The 26281-nt window shown below is 41.5% G+C and overlaps 2 protein-coding genes across 2 annotated transcripts; one reads left to right on the forward strand and one right to left on the reverse strand.

Annotated features, from left to right (window-relative positions):
* Window positions 1–525: 525 nt before the first annotated feature.
* LOC111217175 (beta-crystallin A1-like) lies at window positions 526–2130 on the reverse strand. The gene is made up of 6 exons (XM_022738929.1): window positions 2088–2130; window positions 1651–1714; window positions 1372–1490; window positions 1098–1239; window positions 867–1009; window positions 526–673 (listed from the first exon to the last, which is right to left on the reverse strand). Exons 2-6 carry the CDS (start codon window positions 1687–1689, stop codon window positions 526–528), a joined length of 591 nt encoding a protein of 196 aa, XP_022594650.1. The 5' UTR covers window positions 1690–1714; window positions 2088–2130.
* A 5180-nt stretch (window positions 2131–7310) lies between these two features.
* Window positions 7311–26205, forward strand: LOC111217246 (protein unc-119 homolog A-like). The gene is made up of 5 exons (XM_022739027.1): window positions 7311–7947; window positions 22356–22469; window positions 22669–22768; window positions 22903–23075; window positions 23752–26205. The coding sequence occupies exons 1-5, from the start codon at window positions 7677–7679 to the stop codon at window positions 23862–23864; spliced, it is 771 nt and encodes a 256-aa protein (XP_022594748.1). The 5' UTR covers window positions 7311–7676; the 3' UTR covers window positions 23865–26205.
* The last annotated feature ends 76 nt before the right edge of the window (window positions 26206–26281 follow it).

Consider the following 26281-nt stretch of genomic DNA (forward strand, 5'->3'; position numbering starts at 1 on the left):
CAGATGTGATTGAGGTACATGTCAGTATTGCAAATCTCTGTTTCTTTGCTCATTCTTTTTATTCATCATCTTGAACATAGGCAGTCATGGATATCACAGGTATCACTGGTTCTTGTGTTGATGTAGAAGACAATGACGATGATCATGATGATGCCATCAGTGTTAGAGATGCAATAGAGCAAAAACTTTTAGGTGTTTTCACCGTTCTGCAGCCAACCTCGGCAGATGAGGCCTCTCTCTCACACTGTTTCAAGCTTCTCTCTGTCGTTCCTATTTTCTGTCTTTCTGACATCTTTTTTCCTTTCTTTTGCGATGTTTCTTTAAAAAACAAAAAGTGTGAACAACTGACGTCAGTAAGCACCTGAAGACCAGCTCGGGATCCTGCTTTGACTAGTCGGACCGGTGGAGCCAGGGAGATGGAAGTTGGGGGAGTGGAAGAACAGAAGGAGGGTTGGAAGTGCAGGAGGAGGGAAAGGAGAAGGAGGGGGAGAGGAGTTAAGGAGGTGAAAAGGAAACACTCCCTTCTCAGTGCTGGATCCTCCTGATGGACTGAATCTGGGGAGTCTGGGAGTGGGAGCCAAACTCACGGTAACACTTGTACTCTCCTCCGCGACAGTCGGACTCCATGATGTACTGGTGGCCGCGGTAGCCAGGGAACTGGTAGCACACGAAGCTGAAGAAATAAACAAGAGCATCCTGATTAAACTTCACAGAAACACTTCAATAATCATAGATAGAAATAGTGATGTAAGTAGCTGATGGTTCTCCAAGCGGATTCTTGTGCAGTATTTTCCCTCAGTATGTGTTTGTAGCTGTTGCTCAGGACTAGCTGAAAGTGTGTAAGTGTGTCATGTCAATGGACTTACGCTCCACTCTGGATCTGCATGGATCCAACCTCATTGTTCATCCAGCCCATGGCCTGCAGGGAGGGGTAGTCGTCACACAGCTCGAACTGACGACCATTCATGTTCTCATTCTCGAAGATGGTCATGCGGGAGTCCTTGTGGTTCTGTACAAAGGAGGAAAAAGGAGGCTTAACACAACTTAAGGTGAAGCTCAGCCAGAAGTGAGCTAAGGTTATTGTATATTAGACCTACAGCGCAGCAGATGGGCCTGAAGGAGATCATCCTCTCAATGCGGTAGGAGTTGCTGCCGCTGTAGGCCTCAAAGCGAGGGTAGTCTCCCTTCTCCAGGACGAACTGCTGGCCGCAGAAGCTGGAGTGCTCGTAGCCCACCCAGCTGCAAGCAGGAAGTGGAGTTCATAAAGTCAGAAACCAAGGAAATCTAAAATAAGTGCACTCTTTAAGCTCCCCAAAAATCAAAAGAAGGCTTGTATTTCTAAAAGTAAGGAAAAGCTGTCTGGATACATACGCGCCACACTCAACCTTCAGGGAGCGGATGTTCTCCATCCCACACTCCATGATGTTCTGGCAGCTGGCGGTGAACTCCATACGCTTGCCCTGGAAGTACTCCTGATCGTACACAGTGATCTGTAAAAGAATGAAACGGAAGATTACACATTCACAGTGTAATGTTTCTTAAGTCAGTCCATAAACATAACAATTGAAATACTTCAACGCCACTGAAACCTCTTGCAGCTCCCTGTGCTCATGGGTAATGTAGAGTTACGCATGTACGTCATATGCTTACCTTCCAAGGGCCCATGGGAATTGGGTTTGTCTGAGCCATTTTGTCTTCTTTATTTCAGGAGTACCTGAGGGGAAATACACAGGCAGTCAGGGTGGGGACGGACAATTCACTAAAAACAAACCTGTATTAGTTAAACACCATTTTACTCTCAAGTATCTAAATAACCACTTATTCTTTATTCTGTTTGCTGCTCTGGGTGGGGTTTTAGCTTCCTCTGAGGCTGGTACTTCACTGTTTACAAGATTCAACAGTATAAGCCTATGAATGCCTATAAAATCTCTTACTTCCAGTAAAGGCAATAAACAGCCACTCTGTCTTCACTCTGAGCAATTACGATTCCCTGGTGTTAGTTGATATATCGAATTAGAGGCCCATACTACATCATGTCTATAGATTGGGAGACTGTTTTGTCAACTACTTCAACTAGTTTGACCTACCCAAACTGGTGAGCTGTGTGTCGCAGTGTTCCACTGAATGGTCTGCAGAGATGGTGTGTATGGGGGTATATATACACCCGCGGGTGCCAGGGGCCGGGGGGCAGGCACGCCTGGACTCATGTCAGCACTTTGCTTTGGACTCCATTGTTTTGTTGTGTGAGCCACAGAGGGGTTAACACACAGACACACAGTGATTCATGAAAACACAAAGGGACCAAACGGCTATACTATGTTACCTATGCCTCTGTGGTAAATCTGTATGTTGAGAGGAAAAACTGGGGTCACTTTCCCAATCAGGATATAGATCCATTATTAGATAAACATATGTGAAATAGGGATTCAGTGGTAAAACACTTCATGTTGCTGTTTTGTCTGATGTAAGATTGTCAAAAGACTCTTTTAGTAATCAGCATGTTGTGATTTATCAAATGAGTAAATGACACTTAAAGTAGTTATTAACTGGACGTGGGTAGTGTGGGTGCTGGACAGGCTTAAACACCCCCTGCCATCAGGGATTATAAAAATCATCAGTATATAATAAATATATTTGAACTTATTATATATTGATTTCCTCCCTTTCTTATTGTGGAGGTTTTGTTTTGTTTGCTTTTATCTGTTTGTAATGTGTGACTGTCCGGTGTCCCTGCTCATTAAAACATATGTATCAGACATGATCGTTTGTTCGCCAAGACTCGGGTCAGTTGTATGTCCTTTCAAATCAGTCACTCTGTTGACTGATTTGAAAGTGCATTTCAACAGCGATGTAATTCCCTGAAACCTGAAAGCCATGTGTAATGATGACTGGACAAACTGGATCATTGACATTTACAACAGATTTGAAATAGGAAGATGTAGGTGTGCTAGAAATCTAATTAGGATGCCTTATTGATCTCAAAAAAGGAGGCAATCCATGGATGGTGCAAAGGAATAAGTTTCTTGGCAACAGAATCAGAACTTTTCAGAATTGGCAGCAGTCTGGTGGGTGAACAGAGATACAATATTTTACCTAAACCCAGCCTGTCCAAACTGATTCACTGTATCTGTGAACACCAGCAGAGGTCACAGTGATGCGTTTGTGTGCCTTTTTTTTTTTTTTTTTTTTTACAATGTGGTTTAAATGCAAATTGTGAATGAAATCAGCTGTTGCTATTTTTGGAATACCTGTACAAGTGTATAAATCAACAATGAAGGTATAAACAGGGGGCAGTGGCACCGGCTGAAAGGCCTCATTGGCAGGACTGGCAACGCTTTGGCACAGACCGCAGAGCTATAATTGGCATCTCTACTTTCAGGTAGCAGTGTGACTGGATCGCTGTAACACAGGCAATGTGTTGTGGTAATTGTATGATAGAAAATGCAGCCAAAGTCAAGCGGTTCATCACTTTTTATGCTTTAAATTGATCTGAATCATGTTGTCTTATTCCTTCCACTTTTAAACACAAATTTTGTTGAAGCCATTTTAAAGCATTTTTAATACTTATTTAATTTATTTCAAACATCTGAATTAAAAGGTGTGTTATAGTATTTTACAGTACTGTTCTTTGAACCGTTAAAGTAAGCAAGCATAGAGTGAACAAAAGTAGCTGGTGGGTACAGTGCATTCAGAAAGTGTTCAATTTTCACATTTCAAATTCAATTTTTTCACATTTTGTTATGTTGGAGCTTGATGTTAAAATAAAATAAAAAAAATCAACTGCCTGCAGAGCTCAGAGACAGGATTGTGTCAAGGCACAGATCTGTCGAAGGCTGCAAAAATTAATTCTGCTGCTGTGAAGGTTCCCAAGAGCACAGTGGCCTCCATAAATCTTAAATTGAATAAGTCCAGGAGCTGGCTGCCCACCTGATGGTCACTCTCGCTGACCTCCAGAGGTCGTGTGAGGAGACGGGAGAAACTTCCAAAGATCTCAAAGATGGTCAAGAGAAATGGGATTCATCTGAGTTAAATTGTCAAGTGTCATAGAAAAGTATCTGAACATCTATGTTAATGTGATATCTCAGTTTTTCCCTTTTTAATAAATTTGGGGTCTGAACATTTTCTGATGGCGCTGCATGCTGAGTCATTACATGTTTTTCTGACTCTGAAGTTCAACAGGAAAAAATAAAATTGCTTCCAAACTTAGATATTCACTTTTTAAGTTTTCAAAAGCTCTGCTCTTCAGAAAAGGAAAGTCAAAAACAGCTTTTTCCAAGCAGATGTTAAGATTTGTAAGTTGAACTTATTTCTTTGTGATCAGTAATACATATGCAGGCTGTTTGTGTGGCTGTGAGAGACACTGTCTGTCCTGCATGGTGACATGGTCAACTGCAGGTTTTAGTCTCTGTCAAACGTGTATAGAAGGAGCTGAGGTTTTGTTATGTGGATGTGTGCGATATCTGTATGTGCACACTGAGAGTCGGCTATATGGTCACTGTGGGCTCTTCACACCGGCCTGCTGAGTTTGCTCGTCCCTTTGTCACGTCTGAGCTGCTGCTGCTATCATCAGCAGAAACACACACATGCGCGCACACACACACACACACACACACACACACACACACACACACACACACACATACACAGACACACATACACAGACACACAGACAGATGTATGCCTGTCCTGTCTCACATTCTGACCTGAACAAATCCACTTTGATTAGGAATTTGTTCACAAATATTTTTATTGTGATACGATCTGTGATATGTCCACATGGATCTCTGTCTCTCCCTGTTGTAGACACAATCAGGGAATTACGTGGACACACAGACATGCACACACACACACAGACAGAGAGTCTGGGCAATGTGCTGACCTCAGTAAGCCATTCCTAAATGTTTATTGTTCAGTGCAGCTAGAGGAGAGAGGAGGGTGTACGTTCAGTTATGTACAGTCCATTCAGAAAGTGTTCGGACCCCTTCAATTTTTTTCACATTTTGTTATGTTGCAGCCTTACGCTAAAATGAAAAATATTTTTCCCCTCAACAATCTACACTCAATACACCAGAGAACAGAATTTTATACATTTCTGCAAATTAATTAAGAAGGAAAAATTGAAATATCACATTGACATAAGTATTCCAATAACACTTGAAATTTAAATCAGGTGCTTCCTTTTCTCTTGATCATCTTTGAGATGTTTCTGCACCTTGATTGGAGTCCACCTGTGGTCAATAAAGCTGATTGGACACGAACATCTGACAATGCAGATCAGAGCAAAAATGAAGCAATGAGGAGGAAGGAGCTGCCTGCAGAGACAGGATTGTGTCGAGGCTCAGATCTGAGGAAGGATACAAAAAAAAAATTCTGCCGGATTGAAGGTTCCCAAGAGAACGGTGGCCTCCATGGTTCTTAAATGGAAATGCCTCGGAGCAAAGACTCTACCGAGAGGCTAGCTGCCAGCCAAACTGAGCAATTGGTAAGAGAGGTGACCAAGAACCTGATGTTCACTCTGGCTCAGCTCCAGAGATCGTGTGTGGAGATGGGAGAAACTTCCCGAGGGACAACATATCCTCCTTGGGGCCAAACAGAAACCAATCTTGGCTTCGTCAGATAAGGGAATCCACGGCATCCTAACATAAATCATCCTTACTTCTTCCTCAACTACCCAGAAAAGGACAAACCAAAGTCCGTATTAGAAAGTGGTTTGCAGTAGATGCTGACTACCTCTAGGGTGCAACATTTCCACATAAACAATGTGTTTCCAGGTCTGTTGTGGTTATCAATTCAGGGAATCATCACACTCGTAACAACTCTGATCTCAGGTTTTCAGTCAGTGCAGAGCCATGTGTGAAACATTGATGTGGCTGAAAATGCCTTTCAGGAGTGACTCCTTGACTTTGTCCATGGACCTGAAATCTCCATTTACTCTGAATATTAAGGCAGGCTTTTGTCTCAGTTGGTGCTTTGTTGCTGTGGCTGATGTTAAATGCAGTTACAGTTGGTTTGGCAACTGTTATCATCACACAGTGGCACTGCAGAGCCCTGATGAAGAGTCATGTGTGAATGAGATCTCCAGTGACTCATGCACAGACTTTACAAGCATCAGTAGAGAGAGAAAGACAGAAATAGGATTAAAACCTTGCAGAGCCGTTTCCATGCTGCTCTCTCCTCAGCTTCTCCAGCTGGGTTACAATGATCTGATGATGTCTGTTTGCAGTTACAATGATAAACTTCATTTATATAGCACGTTTCTTAATATGTTAACAGCATGAGACAGGTGCATGTAGACTGGATAAAATGCAAGTAGTTAAAACAGATTTTGTCAAACTAATATATATTTGTGTACGTTTGTGTATTTGTGTATTTTGTGTGTATGGGGCTGCTGATGTGTCTTTCAACATATATGTTTTTTGGGGGGAATTTAAGTAAGCTAATCACAACATAAGGAAGTATCCAGATCTTACGTGTGGCAATATCACACTATAAAAATACTCTATTACAAGTAAAACTCCTGCATTGAAAAACATACCTAAGCAAAAGTACCGTAGTAGTAAAATGTACTTTAAGTATCAAATTATGCAGAGTGACTCTTCTCAGTGTTACTGGATCATTGTAATAACAACATTAGGATGTAAGCAGGCATTTTAATGCTGTCAGTGCAAGAAATAGAAGTGGAAGTTGTGTTGTGTCTCTTTGTGGTCATTTTGCATCCTTTTTATGGTTGTTTCTTTGTTGTACTCATGAGTCTCTTTGCAGTTGTTTACATTTATTGCTGGGAAGCCAGTTAAAACAGTCACTTCAAACAGAGGCTCTGGCCCTGGGCCCACTTGACCCCTTGGGCCCCTGGACCTGTGCCCAGTAGGCCCTTTCAGTAATCTGTTCATGGTCATAGACATCTGTAAAGAAGCCCCGACCAGACACTGCTTTTTGTAAGGAGACTCAAATGGTTGGGAACCACAGGTTGATTCTTAACTATGTGTTGTAGCCTATTTTAAAGTCAATTTAAATTAGATTTTACCATTTCCTACTAACCATTGTCTAAACTATTGTCCTCATATGGTTTTGACCTAATAATGATATTTCACTGAGGTTTTCGCCTTGTTCAGCGGCTTCAATAGAAAGAGAACACATGCTGCATATATTAGTGGGTGTTTTTGAATGAATGGACTGTTTGTCATCTTGATTGGTGCGCGCATTCGTCAGTTGTAGCGCAGACTGTGCGCAGAAGCACCAGCCGCTCTCTGTCAGCCGCGGAGCACAGAGCGCGCTGCTGAGAGCTCACCCCCCTCCCTCCCCTCCGCCTCCTTGGCAGCAACGGCCATCTGCCGCCTCTTTTAATTTCAAACCGAGCAGATTATTTCCCACAGACTTCTAGCTTCACTTGACACAACCCTAACAGCGTCTCAGAGAGCAGCTGCGAAGAAAAAAGCAGCAGAGGAAAAGCCCGCTCTCCTCACATTGCGCTCAGCCAAGGAGAGCCGGGGACGTTTGCATGCAGCCCGTCTGCGGAGACAGACTGCGGGCTCATAAAGACGAAGAGGATTTGAATTAAGCACCGGATAACAGACAGCAACTGTGCATCCTTCAGTGAGGGAGGGAGGGAGGAGAGGGAGGCAACTGTTTTGTATCTTGGAAGCCCTGGGTGAGGAGAGGGGGAGGAGGAGCGGAGAATGAGCTATTCTTGTACCAGCAGGGGCAACAGCCAGGACCCATCAAGCGCTAAGAAGCCTGCCGGTGATAATCCAGGCAGAGACGCCGCAGGCACAGACAGCAGCGCAGACAGCAGCAGTAACGGCAGCCCGAAGCAAACGGCGGCGATGAAAGTGAAGAAAGGATGCAACTCGACCGACGTCGGGGTCCCGGTGACCACGGAAGAGGACCTGCTCGCCAGCGCGATGATCACTCCGGAGGATGTTCTGGGCTTGCAGAAGATCACAGAGAGTAAGTTCACTGCTGCCGTGTCGGTTGTTGGGTGAGAAAAGAGGACAAGGGTGCTAAAATGTCACAGACTCCCCATATGAGTCACGTATCACGTCATTGCCGTGTCCCCTTATTTATGTAATGTATAGAGGCCCTATAGAAACACATGATAATGCATCACAGGAGCCCCCTCTCCAGGAGACGTTGCCAGCCCGTCTGCAGATGTGTCTGAAACCTCTGTTGGCATCCAAATAGCCCCGTGACCTGTGGAGGTGAGGTGTCAGCCTTCCAGTGTTGTGTGGAGGTTAAATTTAGCACACAGCCATGGAGGTGAGTGAGCCATGTGTGGTGCTTAAAAACACCCATGTGTGCACTTTGAAGAAGTGCAGCCAGGCTGGAAAACTAGGTTTGATAGAGCAGTCAGTGATGGAGCCCCCAAAATGCAGGTGACACTTTAATTGCAGAACATGCATGACTTAATGTTTTATCCTCCATCATCTCATCACCCCCGGAGCAGCAGGTCTTCACTTCAGGATGAGTTTATTTGACTAGAAAGGTGCAAAGTGAGGTGCAGGGGTGAGTCAGGGGTCATGCTTCAAAGCAGACTGTGTGCTTCCTTTGCATAAGTTAACATGTAGTTCAGTGCAGAAGCTTTCACTTTTTTTTCCGATTCCTCTTCAAAGAAAGCAGACAAACCCAACATTTCCTTTTATCCACTTATTTATTTATTTAATCTACGATGATATCTAAACTACAGATATCTAAAAGCCCTTTTCCAACTTGGTGGAAAGTTTTCTAGCTGAATTTTGCAGTTAGTCTGGTATCTTTAGGATTCAAAATAGTCTTAGCAGGAGGGCACCAACAGGAGGGTGAAAGTGGTTTTATATCAGTGATGGAGGAAACATTCAGAGCTTTTACTCAAGTGAAACTAATAAACAAGGTAAACAAAAAAAAACTCCATTAAAAGTAAAATACTTGCATTCAAAATCCTACTTAAGTATACAAACTATCCAAAGTAAAAGTAATGTTCTGTAGACAAAAAACCCTGCTGAATGGTTTATTGCATATTGCTAATGATACAGTAATGTGTGATTAGTACTTTACTGTAGTAGTTGGTCAAGCTGGGGCTAATTTTAACTACATTATACAGCCTAGTGTTGTGGATGGTTTAATTTGTAACAACATATCAAGTTACAGTAGCTGATCATTTGATTTGTATATAAAATACCGAGCAGGAAAGTAACTGTAGCTGTCAGTCAGACGAGTGAAGTTCTTCAAAAAAAAACACTTCCCTTTGAAATGTAGCGGAGTAGAACAATCAAGCAGCAACACAGGGAAGCACTGAAGTGCAAGTACCAGTTCCTCAAAAGCACATTTGCTACTTGAGTAAATGTACTTAGTCACATTTTATCACTGTATTGTGTTAAACGTTATGTTAGAGAAAATATCTGCAGATTAATGATGTAACATTCAAAATCTTAGTCTTTTTTACCTCCGCTAAGGATGTTATTTTTCACCCGTGTTTGTTTATTTGTCAGCAGGATTATGCTAAAAGTCCTAACCCGATTTGCACCAAACTTGGTGGAGGGATGGGGCATGAGCCGGGGTAGATCCCATTAAATTTTGGGGCAGATCCAGATTATTTACTATGAATCTGTTTTTGTTTTTCTCTGAAGTCTGGTGTATGTTGTTTGACATTGGCCTTGGCAGAGGTCTGTGCTCTCTGAGTGCCCTTCTAGTTAAGTACTGCTTTGCTTGTGTTGCTGAGACAACATTGTAATTTCCAAACATTTTGTGTACACCACAGTGCAACATTTATGTGTCTCACAAAGTAATGTTTAGACACGTTATACAGTCGTTTAACACAAGTAGAGCTGCTTATTTACTGATAAACCAAGCAATTTGCCATAGGCCTTTTCTGCCACTTGTGACATTTTGATTACCAGACTTGCTGTTGAAAAAGCTTGAAACAGATCATTTTCCTTCGCTTATTCCTAATGTCACAGTGCCTGTCTATTACTTAATGCTGTTGTTTTTTGTTTTTTTTTACATTTGTCACACCTCTAAATCTCAAACAAGCCTCTTACAGAGAAACACAGGGGGAGATAGCAGCCAGGAAGCTCTTATGTGCACACCGACAGCTCTCACCAACTCAGGTCTTAAAGCAGCGGTTAGCTAACAGGTGGCCAGCAGGGCTTTTGACTATTTAAAGGCCTATTTATTTATTTTTATAAAGGCTATTTAACTACTTTACTTACACAACAAGGTTACATTAGCCTTACGATACATACTGAGCGTGATGCAAACATGCAAACACTATGTCGGGTCTTCTCCCAACTATTTCAAAATGTGTTTGGGCATTTATAGTTAGCAACACAAGTTCACCTTTTTCTTTATTTCTACTTGTTTTGATGATCATGCATCTTTCAAGAGCAGCCGTACTGAGTACATTTCCGCATGTGTCTGTGAGATGCCATAAGCAAAATAACGAGCGCTGTCTTTTTACTCTCTTGAAACTATTCCCACAGCGAAGATACCTCCACTTAAATCATATATTTTGTAATCCTTTTTCCTTTCTTATTTTCATTTCCCTCTCACTTAGCTGAAGATAATACAGGAAGTTTATGTTGTAATAAGGAATGAGATCTTGCCCATCCAGTCCAACATAATCACAGCTTACAGAGAAGAGGAAGAGCTCTGGGAACATCCTTTGGCTCAACTCGTCCTCCCTCTTTATTTAACACTCACCGTGAGATTCTTTATGTGCTTTAACCAGCCGCTTATTAGGAACAGGAGAGTAGCTGCAGCTGTATTTTGACTTGATAGTGAACATGTGAGTGTCTCTGTCTGTCTACTTGTTGTGGGTGATGCCCACAGTGAGTGAGTCTATGTGTTGGTCATCGTCCAGCTGCACGGTGACACGTATGGGATCATTGCAATGATTCTGTCTCCCGCACTGGACCTTATTATGGTCTTGGAAACTCTCACTTTCCTGTCTCGCAGCGTCATTGCTGGAGGCAAGAGGAGGCATGTGTGAATCACCACAGCAACGTGGAGACACGCTTGAATCACTACGGCAACATGAAGCATCTCCCCTTGGTTACAGCCAGTGGAACGTGCATCTCTGCTCCCCCACACACTTCCTCCCCGACTTTCCCTGCTTTCTCTCTTCTTCCTCTGTTCTCCTGTTTCACAGTGTAGTTGTGCTATCGCTTGATGGGCTACACCGACGTAGCTGAACATGTGTACATGCACACTCACTTGTTTGACATTGGTTCTGGCAGTGAAACAACAACCTGAGCTTTCTGAAGCCCTTGTGTTGTTTTGTGATTCATCTGTCTCTGTCTTCCATTCTCGAGTAGCTGAAATTGATTCCCTCTCCAAGTGCCGAGGAACACGAGTGACAGTACTCGCCCGCACAGCTCCGACAGACTTGACAAGTCCTGAGTCAAAGTTTTTTGTTTGTTTTTTTACTCAGTGGTTGTTGTTGTTTGAACCTGCTTGGAGCACATCTGTCTCAATCTGAAATTGATGATGATTCGCACATTACACAGTCATCTGATCAAAAACTATTGTGAGATAAATCCTAATCTGCCATGTTTTCTCTGTTGAATATTGTAAGCAGATTATATGTTTAAGACAAAACAGTCTTTTCAAAACATCACTGTGAATCCTGGGAAAATGTGATAAGCATTTTTCACAAAAGAAATCTTGAAATGCATCTATTCGGATAATCGGTTAATTGTTGAAGTCATTTTTCAAGCAAAGCTGCTTCTCTTTGTCTTTTAGTTAGAGTTGAGGTTTTAATCACATTGTATTTTATCTAATCTGAATCCGTTCACATTCCTCATCAAATTTCATTAAGATTAGGTTTCATCATTTGAAAGTAACTAAAGTTATAAATAAGTGTACCTCAAATATTTAGTTTAGACCTGTGATCACCTGTTGTTGGGCCAGAAACCAGAAACACTGCCGCTTTTGGAGGAAGTGACTAAATTAATCAACTTTAAAATCGATGAAAGTTGCCTAATTAATGTTGACAACCTATAGCTACAACATGAAAATAAGATGAGCAGCAGAAGATATGAAATGTGGATTGACATTGAGTGTTTTGACACACTGAAATCACAGCTGTATCATACTTTCTTACACACCAGATTCATAACTCAGAGGTTACTGAGCTAAAAATATTGATTGATTTGACCTACAATGATCAGCTAAACATTTTTCAAGAGAAAAATCGACACTACAAAAATAAAGGTGACTCTTAGTTGTAGAGCGATGTTACTGAGCTTGGAGAGAGTACATTAACCATTATTTCTGTGCTGTTACAGAATTAACGTTAATTAACTTTCACCAGTATAATCTGCTGCCGCTGATGATGGTCATTTTAACAGGTGAAAGAAATGGCTATAAATGAAAAGCCTGCCAACATTACCTGCGTGTTTTCAGCATTGGTTTTCACTAATAAAGAAAAAACAAGGAGAGATAAAAGGTTTTATAACAGATTAGTTAAAGTTGGAGCTTAACGAATCTGCGTATTTTGCCAACCAGGAACCAGATCCAAAACGGAACCAGCTTTCGGAACTCAAGCCTAATTATAGTTCATTAAATATTTTGGGGTTTCAGACATGTTTTGGATACTTTGAGTACTTTTGATTTAGCTACCGGTTAGCTTCAGCAAGTTTAGTCTATAGTGTGCAAAGCATCAAATTTGTTGCTATGGTTACTAGCAGTCTAGTACAGGATAGAAGCATCAAATTTGTTGCTACGGTTACTAGCAGCCCCATCCTGTCTGAGGTGTTATGAATATGATAAACAGGATTTAAACGGACACCTGAGCCAATCTGTATCGTGTAGCCATACTATATGTTTTAACAGGTGTTTTAACGTCACATTGCTTCTGTTGAGACACCCACCTGAAGCAGATAAGCTCATGACTCGAGCTGTGTCGAGCTAAAATTCAGTCTGTCTCAGAAGTCTGTCACACTCACCATCATCACCGGTGTTGTTTCACAGCTTTAAATGACATTTCCTCACTACCTTAAAAAAGATCCGCGGTGGGTGTGAGCTGGCCCGTGAGGTGGGTTTTACAACCCACAAGGTCTGTTAGAGCTCAAATAACCCACTTAAGCCTGCAGTGTGTTGGCTTGGTGTGTGCTGGTGCAGATGTGATGCAGTTCAATGCTCCACACTGTGAAGTTAAACGGGGTGGCAGGTGATGAAACCAGGCCAACTTTATTTGCTTGTCATAACCATTATAAAATGACACACATGGGTCATATAATTCACCAAGTCCCAACACGGATATCATTTATTTTTCATTCGAAAACAAAATAGAACGACTGAGAATCTCAGCTGCTTTTTACCCTAATGTGAGTCTTTGCACATGACATTTCTTGACCTGTCTTGTCGCCTATCTCATCATGTCATCTGCAAGCAGCTACTCACTTCATGCTGACAGCGAACGAAGGCAACTAGTCATGTGAAATTACGTCTGACTTGTGTTTTCTCTAAGCTGCGTTCACATCTGGAGTCCTACAGTGAACCTCCGCCAGACCAGATCTCAGGCTGTCTCCTTCCCTCTCTTTCTCTTATTCCCCATCCTGTCTTCTCTCCCCTGTCCCTCATTGTAAAACCATCCCCATTTTTATGCCATAGCACTGTTGCCATGACGCTGTGGTCATCGAGAGGCAAATTCAGGTCAGTAAGGCAGAGGCGAAGTGCGTCACCCCTCTACACCAGAATGCTGTCAAACTAAATCACAGTTCACACGGAGCTCAGAGGAGGAAATTGTTACAGAGCTTGTCTGTTTTACGCTGAGCTGTATTTGGGTACAAAAACAAGAAGTTCTGTTATTGAAAAACACAAGTTTCCATTAGACTGTAAGTTTAAATACTGTACACTGAATCGCACCATGATATATATACTTATCAAAGTGTAGTGTGTAGACTTTTCTGTCTGTTAATAATGCCTGAATATAGTTAACTAGCTGCTTTCAAGTCAAATTTGGATTGAAAAAATGTAAGTTGATTGCAAAAGAAGATCTACTTCTTTGCCTGAAGTCATTTCTAAATGATGAATGAAACATTTTTGGGGTGTTAATTATATCGCCTGGTGCCACATCAGTGAATAAAAATGCCTTCCCTATTAACAAACCGCCGTTTAACTGCAAGACGATCAAAGTGGTGGCAGGCATGAATGAGGGAAAAAAAACAAGTTCACTCACATTATGGCATTTCCAATCAATATTATGATTTGGATGTTTAGTTCAGTTTAAAGAGTCGAGGTTCACCTTTTCTATAAGCCAAGAGATTTAATAACCGTTCAAATGAACTTCAGTATGAACATCAGGAAGTGAACACAGCACTGTTCAGACCGCCACGACTTCAGCGCTGATTCTGGCTCACAATGCAAACTAATCAGGAAGTTGTAAAGTGATGATGACGTGACATTTTAGAGCATCTTCTTCCTCTAATTTGACGTTTATCAGATGATGCTGAGCGATCACAACGTAGGAAGGGTCATTCAAGAATCCCAAGTGCTTTGTTTTCCTCTGCACCATCCTCACTGCACCCCTCCATCTCCATCTCTTCTCCCCCCTCGCTGCATTAATCCCGCCCCCTCTCTACAGCGATTAGTTGGATTTGCCTTCAAATAAGAAACTAAACCGGATTAGTCCGTGTGAGCTGTATTGGACCTCCCTCCAGCCACATAACTGGTAGATTACTTTACCAAAACAGGCCAAAGTGGGGCCATGGTCATGTCATATTTTCATCTCTCTGTTTATAGTAATATCCTGCAAGTGTCAGCAGGAAGTGGTAGTGTTTTCTCATATTCTGTAGAGCTTGGTCGAATCCTGATATTTCAACCAATACTGATATTTGAAGAAAATTAAATCGGATATTAAAATATCAGATGATATTAGTATTCTACACAACATGACACATAATATAGCATGTAATCAAATATACTGTATATACTGAGAAAACAAGATTTTTATAAATAAAATCTTCAGCAAAGACAATAAAAATATATTTTGAATATAAAGTAGTAAATAGTCGGTTCAGCTCAGATATATATTGGCGACTCTAATTGTCATTTTCTCAACGAATCTAAAAGTTGCACTAGATCTGAACATGTTGATCCTGTGTGCAGTTTTCATAAACAGTAATGCAAATTTCAAATACTATTCAGTATCATTTTAAAACATCCGACATACTGACTTGATTAATATTTTCTCTCCTTAATATTTTTCCTTCTGACTTTCAACACCGGCTTGTTTATATTATATATAAACGATATACAGTATCACACTGCACACATGCTGCTTCTGCTTTCATGTCTTCAACCTGTCTTTGATAATGCCTATTTACAGCAGCTGTGTGTGTGTGTGTGTGTGTGAGTGAGTCAGAGAGAGAGTTTGAGGACCCTCATCTTGATGCAGTGAGAGGAAATCAGCTGTATGTTTGTCCACTTGTGATACTCTTATAGCCCTGATTGCTGCTGTGAGGGGGGCACTTGGGCAGGAGACAAAATGTTTGTTTTCCATGCCATCAGGACAGAGGACTCCATGCCTGAGAGGCGGCAGACATCCAGCAGTACAGGAGCTGGCTGCGTGTGGTAGAGAAGCACTCACTGAGCTGAAGGGAAGCTGATTGCTCATGTGGGATAAATGGAGTTGCTCATGCCGTGCCACGCCGGCAAAAATAACCTACAGCTGAAACAAACCTGAGAGTCGTGGGTGTTAATCACTGCACTGAAACACACAATGGCCTTCGTACAAGAACATGTTCCTACTGCTAAATCTCTTACTGTTTCCTGTGAGGTTCGTTTGTATTGAGTGTTGTGAGTGTTCGTCAAAGGTTCTGAATTACTCAAACTTGTCTTTGATGCTCCTAAATTACTGTACAAGGATAACCCATTGGTGGTCAAGTTTCGTTTATAATAAGACTAAGAAAACAGGTGATGAGGACATGGCGACTGAAGTCATTTCTAAATGATGAATGTAACATTTTTGGTTCACTGGTAAAAATCATTATGTGGTGCCACAACAATGAATGAAATTTTTTTTTGCCGTGGTGTGGGGTGTTCTCTTCAAACCGACCTTCGACTAGAACCTTAAACATGCAGCGGCTAAAAGTCAGGCTGTACTTGAACGCAGCAGTTCTTTGAGCTAAATGCTAACACCAACATGCTAATATAGTCCCCGACTCTCTGGTTTTCTTTTTTTCTTTAAGTAAAATCCTCACATCACTTCAGTATAAACATCTGTAAGTGAACACATCACTGCCATGGCCTGAGCGCCAACTGCTTATTCACGCTGCTTATTCACAACAGTTATCAATACATCGTTTATGTGGCTTTGGTGGTCTGTTGATAAGCTTTTAACCAGTGAAGGTGTGGAGCTCTGCTGCTAAACATTACTGATTTGGATTCGCTGTAGTCAGTTCAGCTTAAAGATTCACTCCTACAGATTTGTTTGTACATGTACTGAGCACCTGTAACTCTTATATCAAAGTAACGTCTTCCCTCCTGTGGAGAAATGACTGTTAAAATGTTGTCCCTGCCACAGTACTATGTCCCATACTCACCTGTGTCACCTGACATGACTGTTGTCACATGACCAACCAAGACACACAAACAGTCCATGTAAAACTACATGATAGAGAAATACTAAGAGACTTGATTTGGGCTATTGCTGTTTGTTTGTAGGACTCCCAAGAATATGCCTAAAATTATCATTAGTAATATTATTGCAAGATATTGAACACAGTTATTTATCACTATTTTTCATCAGTTTAAAAATATTGTAAATGCATCTGAACATTTTAAGGTTTGTCATTTTCAGTTTTTACAATTTATTACAGAAAATGTCATTTAAATTTGTAGGTTTAAATTGATTTTCACTCAGATTTATGTCCCTGTGGATGAAAATGTTTTCTGCTACAAGAAGGAGGTTTTTGTCTCTTTGTGACGAGAACAGCTCAGAAAATGCGTCTGATAAAGAGAAAAGAGAAAAGAATTATGGGCAGAAAATGGAAATGATCTGCTGATTTTAATTTACATCTTGGTAAAAAATGTTCAACAACAAATTGTTTGTGCTATATTGTATTCTTCAAATCAGTTTTCACACAAATTTGTATTATTGATTTTTGATGAGCTATTATCATTTTGAACTATCAGAAAATTGCACTCACGTTGTTCAGCAATTAATGAACCTACAGTTTAATTGAAATGAACTGCAGCAGCTGTGGAAACTTCCAGTGAGGACGGACCCACCAATCCACAGCTGAAGTGGGACAGACTAAAGTAGATCCCATTATCAGTGTCAGCTATAATTTTTTGCCAGCATGCATGTTGTGTTTATAAGCCTTTAATATGGTTTCATGTGGCAGTGATCTTAAATCCTCATACTGGAAGGTTCCTAAGATCTGTCCTGTCGCGGCGTTATCTGGGTGAAGCGCTAAAACGAGCCCCGAACTGTTTATTTTGGCTGAATCTAGGTCATGTGATGCAGTATGTGTTGAAGGGTGGACCTGACCTAGTCTGGCTGTAAACTGGTGATTTCTGCCACAGCTGCAGTGACTACACAGGAAGGGAGGAGTACATGTAAGTATCACACGTACCGTGTCTTTAAAGTTACACACAAAGGCAACTGGACTATCTGTTTACAAAGCAGCCAAACAAACATGTTTGAATAAAGAAGTCAGTCAATATCTGGCCTCCCTCCATCATGTCATGAGCAACCACAATCTGATATCATGCTCCCAATACATCTCCTACAGCTCCCTCACACTAAAAGACAGCCCATGTTTTGCCAGTTGAATGCTTTTAATGTGAAGCAGGAGAAGGAAATGTTCAGCGAGCATCAGCAGAAACTTGATATAGCTCGGATCCGGCTGTAGGAGCGTAACAGTGAGTCCTGGGACGGTCCATGACTGAGCGAGTGTTTAGTTCTTGACAACATGAAGTGTGAAGTTTTTTTTTTTTTTTTTTTTTTTTACCCCGCTAATGTTGAAGTTTGAAGAAGTGGTTTGTAGACGAGCTTCCTGTTTCTAGCAGAGTTTGACTGCTGAGTTAACACTCGCAGCTCAGCTTTGACTGTTAATAGTCCCCTTGATGTGTTGCATAATTCAGCTTCGACTGCTGTGACCAGACACTTCACTGCACCATCCCTCCTCCCCATGATGGTTTTAAACCAAAATGTGTCCACACAGCTGTGGAAAGACATGTACGTACACACACACACATACACACACACATACACACACACACACACACACACACACACACACACACACACACACACACACACACAGCCGTCTGAGGATAACTTGCTGCTAGAAGCCAGTTTATCACTGTCAGCTCTCCTTCTGGGCTGTGATAGTAAACACCTCCAGACCGAACATGTCCTGTGTGTGTGTGTGTCTCTCTGTGTGTGTGTGTGTCTGTGTGTGTGTGTGTGTGTGTGTGTGTGTGTGTGTGTGTGTGTGTGTGTGTGTGTGTGTGTGTGTGTGTGTGTGTGTCTGTGTCTCTGTGTGTGTGAGTGTGTGTGTGTGTGTGTGTGTGTGACTTGAGGTAACAGACTGCATGTCATTTACTACAAACACCTTGGGTTTTCTGAGGCAAAGTGAGAGTGCACACATACACACACACCACAGAGACACAAACACACACACATACACGTGCACAACACAAACTCATTGTCTCTTATTCAAACTCAATGCGCTCCTGGGACTTCATTAGGAGGCTCAAAAGTAACAATTAGCACCAGGTTAGCAAAAGGATGAGGACAACACCAGCTGTGGTTCAGTTTATTAAACACATGCAGACCCACCCACCCCCACACACAAACACACACACACACACACATCCATGCACAACTGTTTATTATTGGTCCCACTCCTCGCAGGCACAGATATTGTACAGTATTAATTAAAACTGTGTGTCTGCTGAGGGTTTGTTTGTGTTTTTCCCCTGTTTGTCTCGTGTGCGGGCGAAGGCTGTGTGAGTCTTCAGGTGTTGCACGGCAGTAAATGGAGCGACGTATTCAGAGCCGATGTGTTTAGAAGAGCATTCAGACTGACAGAGGAGCAAAGGCATCACGGGGTCACAACGAGTCAGATCAGCACTGTCAGGAACACTCACCCCGTACAGTAAATGGAGTTGACAACATACTGTGACTTCAGGGTATGGTTCTTCTTGTGGGATGCGCCGGCATGAATACATAAGCATGAAAAATAACATGCAGGGAGCATTGGGAGGAGACCTCCAGGGGGAGTGAATGCAGAAATAAACACTATCCAGGAAGCTAAAGCAGACAGAGGCTGCGGTCTCTGTCAGGTTCAGGCTCCAGCTTGTTAACCCTGAGAAGTCACTAAAAACACCTTCATCCTAAATGGACCTAACTTACATATTGTCCCATTTACATTTCACATGTAGGGACGCTGCTGAACTGCTACTGAAGGTTAATGTCTGCTGATGTCATCATTCTCCTTTTGGCTGCTAGAGAGAGTTGGCCTCTTGGGGGCAGCAGACACAAGTTTTTACCTTGTAACCTTGTAAGTTGACATTATTAGTAAACAGTTATTCCCTCTGTGTTTAGCTCTGATTTTGGTCTCTACTGTCTCCAGAGGTAAAATCTGGCTCTTTAAATGCTCCACTGTGTTCACCACCTACTTGCTTCAGTAGCTTCGGTGCTGAGCAGACACTGTACAGTGGATTTTTAGAGCTTATTTGTTGACAACCGCTGCCTTGTTTAGTGAAAAACAATGTTAAGGGCACGGTGAGAGTGAATTTAACAGATCCGACGGTTTAACAGCTTTAAACTCGTTGCTCCTGTGTAAAGCCAAGGGGTGCTGCACATTGAGGTGGTAATTTCTCTGTAGGTTACATCAAAGTAAAATCCAATATTAACAGTAATACAAACAGTTCAGCTCATGTTATAGGAGCTATACACAGTTTGTTTGCATCTGGTTTCAACTGCTACAAATGCACAACAAAAGTAGCTGATTTAGTCCGTTTATCTGCTGTGACTACAAGGTTCGTAGTCAGACCAGCCATCTTGAAATAATATGTGAACTCTCAAGTCGGAATAACGGGTGTTTTTCCCGTTCATCCCGTTCTGCCGACATTGTTTGAATGCAGCATAAACACTAAACACTTTATAGTATCTTGCGAGTCTCTTCACCGGAGGAGCAGAAAGTGTTTGTTGTTTAATTAGGTTGTTGGTGCATTTTTAAAGATAATTGTATTTAATTTGTCAGGCTGATTTTATCATTCTTTTTATTAACATTATACGATTCATTATCTGCCCCTGTGATAACCACCTTCTCATTTTGTCTTAGTATTTTTCAAAAAAGTTATTAATGAATCCTTGCTCACTGATGATAATTGAGATAACACTGCCAATGATCGTTTACAGGTACATGTGATGAATTAGTGACTTGCCACAGCCATGTGTAATGGCCACATGTACTGTAATGACATCTGGTAACTGTGCTTCTTCTTTTTCTCCACCACAGTGATCTATAAAACAAATCCAATCCACACAGTTTATGAATCAAAAAACATTGTGTATGCATATTTCTGCATACACAGATATTTAGCTACGAACCTGCACACAGTTTTCACACTGGCCCTCTGAGTGAAAGCTGCTTCCTTTATATAAAGGTAGATTCTGACATCATCAAGTTAACATTGGCAATAAAAATTCACATTTACAATAGAAATAGGAAAAACAGACATGAAATTCACAACTGGGAGCTCATGGTAACATCTGGTGATATGATGTCATGTTCTTTTAGTAGGAGGCTGCTGCTGTCGAAATGTTACAGAGAACAGCTGGTGAGGTGATTGGTTATCATTAGCAATTAAATGATCCCTCTCTTTACTGACAGACGTCCATGTCTCCACTGTCTCACTGTTGTCTTTGAGCAGACAGATGTGATCGGTTTACTGTCTTCTGACCTGATGTACCGTCTGTGTGTGTGTGTGTGTGTGTGTGGTGTGTGTGTGTGTGTGTGTGTGTGTGTCCATCAGGAGAAGCAGCAGAACACGCAGAGACAGCCGCACATCTGTTAACATCAGATGAGAAGGAAAAACAGTCACTGAGCTAATAAGGGAACATGGCATGTAATCACACACATTTACTGATCTTCTAAACTCACAGTGTGACTCTTGTCTGTTTCTCTCGAGGCTGTGCAGTGATCCACTCTCAAATCCCTGAAACAATGTCACCTCGAATTCACTTTTTGACTTACTTGAGCTCTGTGGCGAGCCAGTGGGCCTCAGAGGAGGCGATGGAGGGATGTTGCAGTTGCACCTCCCGGCCAGTGGTTTCATGGGATCAGGCAGGAGGCAGGAAGTGTCTGCTCTGCTGGGGAACGCTAATAAGCAGTGACACTGCCTGGTGAGGGCAGGAAGGATAAGAGGAACAAAAATAACTCTGTGCGTGTTCGTGTGTGTGTGTGTGTTGTCGTATATGTGAGGAAATGTCTCTTTTAACACAGATTGTCCTAAAGATTCATGTAGGAACGTCACTCTAAATGATCAGACTGAGCTTTTTAACACTTTAGTCAGCAGTTGAGAATGACTTGAAACTACAGAAAACAGAACTGATAATATTATTTGAATATGTTGCTCATTTACTGTGAGGTGTTTTTGGGGTATGTGAATGTTGGAGCACATAATGACATCTATTATCGGTATAACCACTTTTAGCGTATTTATTTTCTTGTTAGCGTGATCCGCTCTCAGTATTGTCATCTGTTCACAGAGAGGATTGAAAGTAAAGCAGCTCTTCAGATTAGAGCTTCCTCCTGCTTAATAAGAGAATTTAATTTCTTTGCAACGGTTCACTTTTGCTTTTCATCAACATTAAACAAAGTTCAACATTATAACCTTCATTTATTCACAGTCATAATTTTCATCTTTGCAAAGTATATTCATTAATAAGAAAAACATGTTTAGTAGCTGGAAAACAATTTAATATTGTGATAATAAGTAAGTAAGTGAATCTCCTTCTGAGGGTGGAGATTTGTTTGAAACCAGTTTCCTTAGAAACAAAAACATGTTTTCAACCTTTTTACTATTTAACAAAATATAAATATGGCGTTAAAATAAACAACTATATCCTAAATGAAATGTGATCTAAATATAACTTATTGAGATCAAGAAATATTAAATTAAAGAATAAGTTCCAAAAAAAAAACATAAGTCAAGAGCTATTTAAAATATTTTAAAGTTTCAGTCTCAAACAGCATTGAGATTTGGTCCCTGCTTCCCAGTTATATTGATCAGGAAGTTAAGGTAATGACTAACCTTTTATTTTCATTCATGTGCTACTTGGTTCAAGTATCTAATGTCTAATCTGTATCTCTCTCTCTCTCTCTCTCTCTCTCTCTCTCTCTCTCTCTCTCTCTCAGATTATCTGTGCAGCCCGGACGAGAACATTTACAACATCGACTTCACCAGGTTCAAGATCCGAGACATGGAAACCGGCACAGTTCTGTTTGAAATCACCAAACCTCCATCCACAGGCGAGTCACTGAACCGCTCTGTGGAGTTGTTTCATTTAACCTTTATTTACCATGAAAATACCTGCAGTCATTCAGTCTTCATGCATGAAGGCTGCTAGACAATGAACCTGCAGAGGCATCCATGTAAAACACACACTGATGACTATATTTCATTTCATGTCCTTCTGTTCTGTTCCATACAAACCAATCCTCACCTTAGATAAAGCAGGAGAGAAGAGGGATATTGACCCAAACGCTGGCCGGTTCGTCCGTTACCAGTTCACCCCGGCTTTCCTCCGGCTGCGGCAAGTTGGAGCCACGTAAGTGAGAACGTGTGTGAATCTTTATTTACAAGGACGCAGTCACCAACAGAGTAATCGCTGTGTCCTCTGCCTCTCTGTGATTTCTCTTGTCTCACTCCCCTCTCTCCGTCCGTCTGTCTTTCTCTGAGCAGCGTTGAGTTCACGGTCGGAGACATGCCCATAGAAAACTTCAGGATGATCGAGAGACATTATTTCCGCGAGAAGCTGCTCAAGAGTTTTGACTTTGAGTTCGGCTTCTGCATGCCCAGCAGCAAGAACACCTGTGAACACATCTACGAATTCCCACCTCTGTCTGAGGACATCAGTGAGTCTATAAACACACACACACACACACACACACACACACACACACAGTAGAAAACTATTTGGGCGCCCTGTGGTTCAGGCAGCATGCTTACATACTCTCATGCTGTGGGATTAATTCTGTCGATGTCTGTGCTCCTATTCATTTATGTTTATAAACCAGACAGACCATAATGTGCTACAGCAAATCTGCTGTGAAGGAATTGTAATGGCACCCAGATAATGGTTTTTATTAACATCATTTTTAATGAACTTGTCTGAAAAAATAGTAAAGTGTTGATACCATTTAGGCTTAGTCCTTACCGCAGCGGCCTGGGTTCAAGTCGACCTGTGGCCCTTTGCTGTATGTTCTCTCTTCTCTCTTTCTCCCCAACTCTCTCTCTCACTGCAACTGAAGGTGAAGCTGTTTTAGAGAGGAGTTGATTCAGGTGTGTGAGCATCACACAGTTGGTGGAGCTGATCAGCTGTATTGCATTATGCAGAGAGGGGTTCCTGTTATTCAGCCTATCCTCATTAATACACAATGAGGTGGACAAAATACTAAAACTAACTATTCCTCTTTTTACCCTGTATTAATCATCATGGGACCCTCCTCAGATTCATTTTAAGACCTCATGGGTCCTACGTTTTCTAACAGCTGTGATTTTATTTTTGTGTGTGTGTGTGTCTGCTCACAGTCAGAGAGATGATCCTGCACCCGTATGAGACGCAGTCCGACAGCTTCTACTTTGTGGACAATAAGCTGGTGATGCACAACAAGGCAGACTACTCGTACAACGGTGGGACGTAGAGATGACACACCAGCACGAGAGACAGGTGGATGTACGGACTGACCTGAGGGACGATCAGAGCACGCTGGTGGGGTTAACATCCTGTCAATCCAGTAATCTCTTTCTCTTTCTCTCTCTTTCTCTCTTTCTCTCTCCGTCTTTCTCTTTCTCCTTCTCCCGTCGAGAGAATGCCGTCCAGAAAACACCCATACAGATGTGTCGGTTACAGCCTGTGTGTGTGTGTGTGTGTGTGTGTGTGTGTGTGTCTGTGTGTGTAAACACGTGTAAGTTTGTCAAGAAGCCACATTCACACAAACACACACATGGACACACACAGTTCACAGCTTGGTGTGGCGTCGCTGTGACAAAGTGTGTTTGTGACATGATAAACCAGCACGTGATCAAATTTTGGGGAAACATCAGATGGCTTTCGCTCTCTCGCCACGTCATGAAGTGAATAAAGAAAAAAAAAAAAAAACCCTGTATCTTCGACTATTGATAGAAAATTATTTTTTTCATTCCTGTAGCTGTTAGGAACAAATCTTGCGTCTAAAAACGTGTATTTTTAGGACTTGAACGACCAGTGTGTGGGATTTAGTGGCATCTAGTGGTGAGGTTGTAGATTGCAACCAGCTGAAGACCCCTCCCCTCCCCTCACCCCTCCCTCTCCAAGCGTGTAGGAGAACCTGCGGTGGCCTTCAGGTAGCGAAATACGGCCCTCTGTAGATCCCAGTGTTTGGTTTGTCCATCCTGGGCTACTGTAGAAACATGGCGGGCAACCCCCTGTGTAGATATGAAGGGCTTATTCTAAGATAACGAAAACACAGTGATTCTTAGTTTCAGGTGATTATACATTAATGAAAACATGATTATGAATATTATCAACTATAGATCCGAATGAATCCTACACACTGGTTCTGGGGAAATTATTTCTCAGATTCAGCGAGTGTGTGTGTGTGCGTGTGCGTGTGCGTGTGTGTGTGTGTGTACTCTTGCTTTTTGGAGTGTGTGTGTTTCTGTACTTTGTATGATTGTCTGTACTGTGTGTGTGTCTGTGTGTCAGTTTGAAGCATGATTACTGGTCTGGTAGAAATATATGAATTTAAATGTCAGTACTGTGGTCATCTGGTTTTAAAAAGGTTCAAATAGATTTCCAAAACCTATTAGCACATTTTCTACAGAGTAGACAGTAGTTAGTCTTTTTGACTTTATATCAGACCTATTTCCTGTTTCCTTATTCCTTTGTTCCTCATTTATTTCTCCAGTCGTGTTACCTGTATAAACTGTAGAGCATATGCGTTTATTGTCTTTGCTCAAAGCACAAAATCTCCACGAAGACATCAATGAGGAAACAGTGAGCTGATCTGACCATAAATGTACTGTGTGATCTGTGTATAAACTGTACTGTCCAGCCCTCCTGTTGCTTCATGTAGGTGATAAAGAAGTTGTTAAGAACCCTATTTGTCCAAGTTAAAGTTTTACTGTTTGCGAAGAAAAGGGAAACTTGGAGGAAGATTGGGGAATGTAGCAGAACTCTTTTAAAGATCAATTCATCCTCAAATCATCATCGGCCTTGTCACGTCTCCTGCGTCCATGTCCTCATTTTCTTGTGCGGTTTCTCTGTTACTTGATTTCTGCCTCATCATTTCCATTCTGAAACGTTGCAGTCAGTGAGGACCTGAGTGCGCTGATCTGTTGTTAATCGAGGGCATTTATTACACAGATCAAACAGAAAATCTGTAACTGAACTGTCTTTTGATGCCTCTAAATTGTAATATGCACACTTGGCTTTCTATCTTCTGACTCAAACAGTATAATTCTCTGTCTTATTTCCAGCATATATCTGCACATGCTGTCTGATGATGATGATGATGTGCATCAGTCTGATGCACTTTAAAACCAGTTTAGTTTCTGTGATTCTGCTTAAACTGCAGTGAACTCCACCCGTCTGTTACAGCAAGTGTGTTCAAACAAACACTGCAAATCATTTGCAAAAAAATATCTGTACTTCTTACAGATCTGATTGAAAGGAAATTACTTGAATGCACCTGTTTGATTCAGATTGTCACCTGAAGTGATTCAAATCTGAATGACTGTTTTTGTTTTGGGCCTGTACAAGTTGCTGATTGTGAGTTACAGGGAATAAAAGGTTGAGAGACAAAATTAGCAAATGTGCTAAAAGTCGTGAAATGGGACAGGAGGGGGAGTCCAGTCGGCTCAGATTAACTTGAATGTTATGTCAAAAATGTAACACAGATTTGTAGAGCAGATTTATTTATGATCGATTGTGACTCGTGTACAAATTATTTTGATTCAAATGTTGGTGTGACTGAACAAAAGTAAAATAAATAAAGATTTATGGGACTTTTTGAAATATGGCATGTGTGTTGATTGTTAATATTGTGGGTGTCAAGTGAATGGAAGAGACATTGTTCAC

This window comes from Seriola dumerili, unplaced genomic scaffold (assembly GCF_002260705.1).
Source record: "Seriola dumerili isolate Sdu_G_001 unplaced genomic scaffold, Sdu_1.0 BDQW01000040.1, whole genome shotgun sequence".
NCBI lineage: Eukaryota > Metazoa > Chordata > Actinopteri > Carangiformes > Carangidae > Seriola > Seriola dumerili.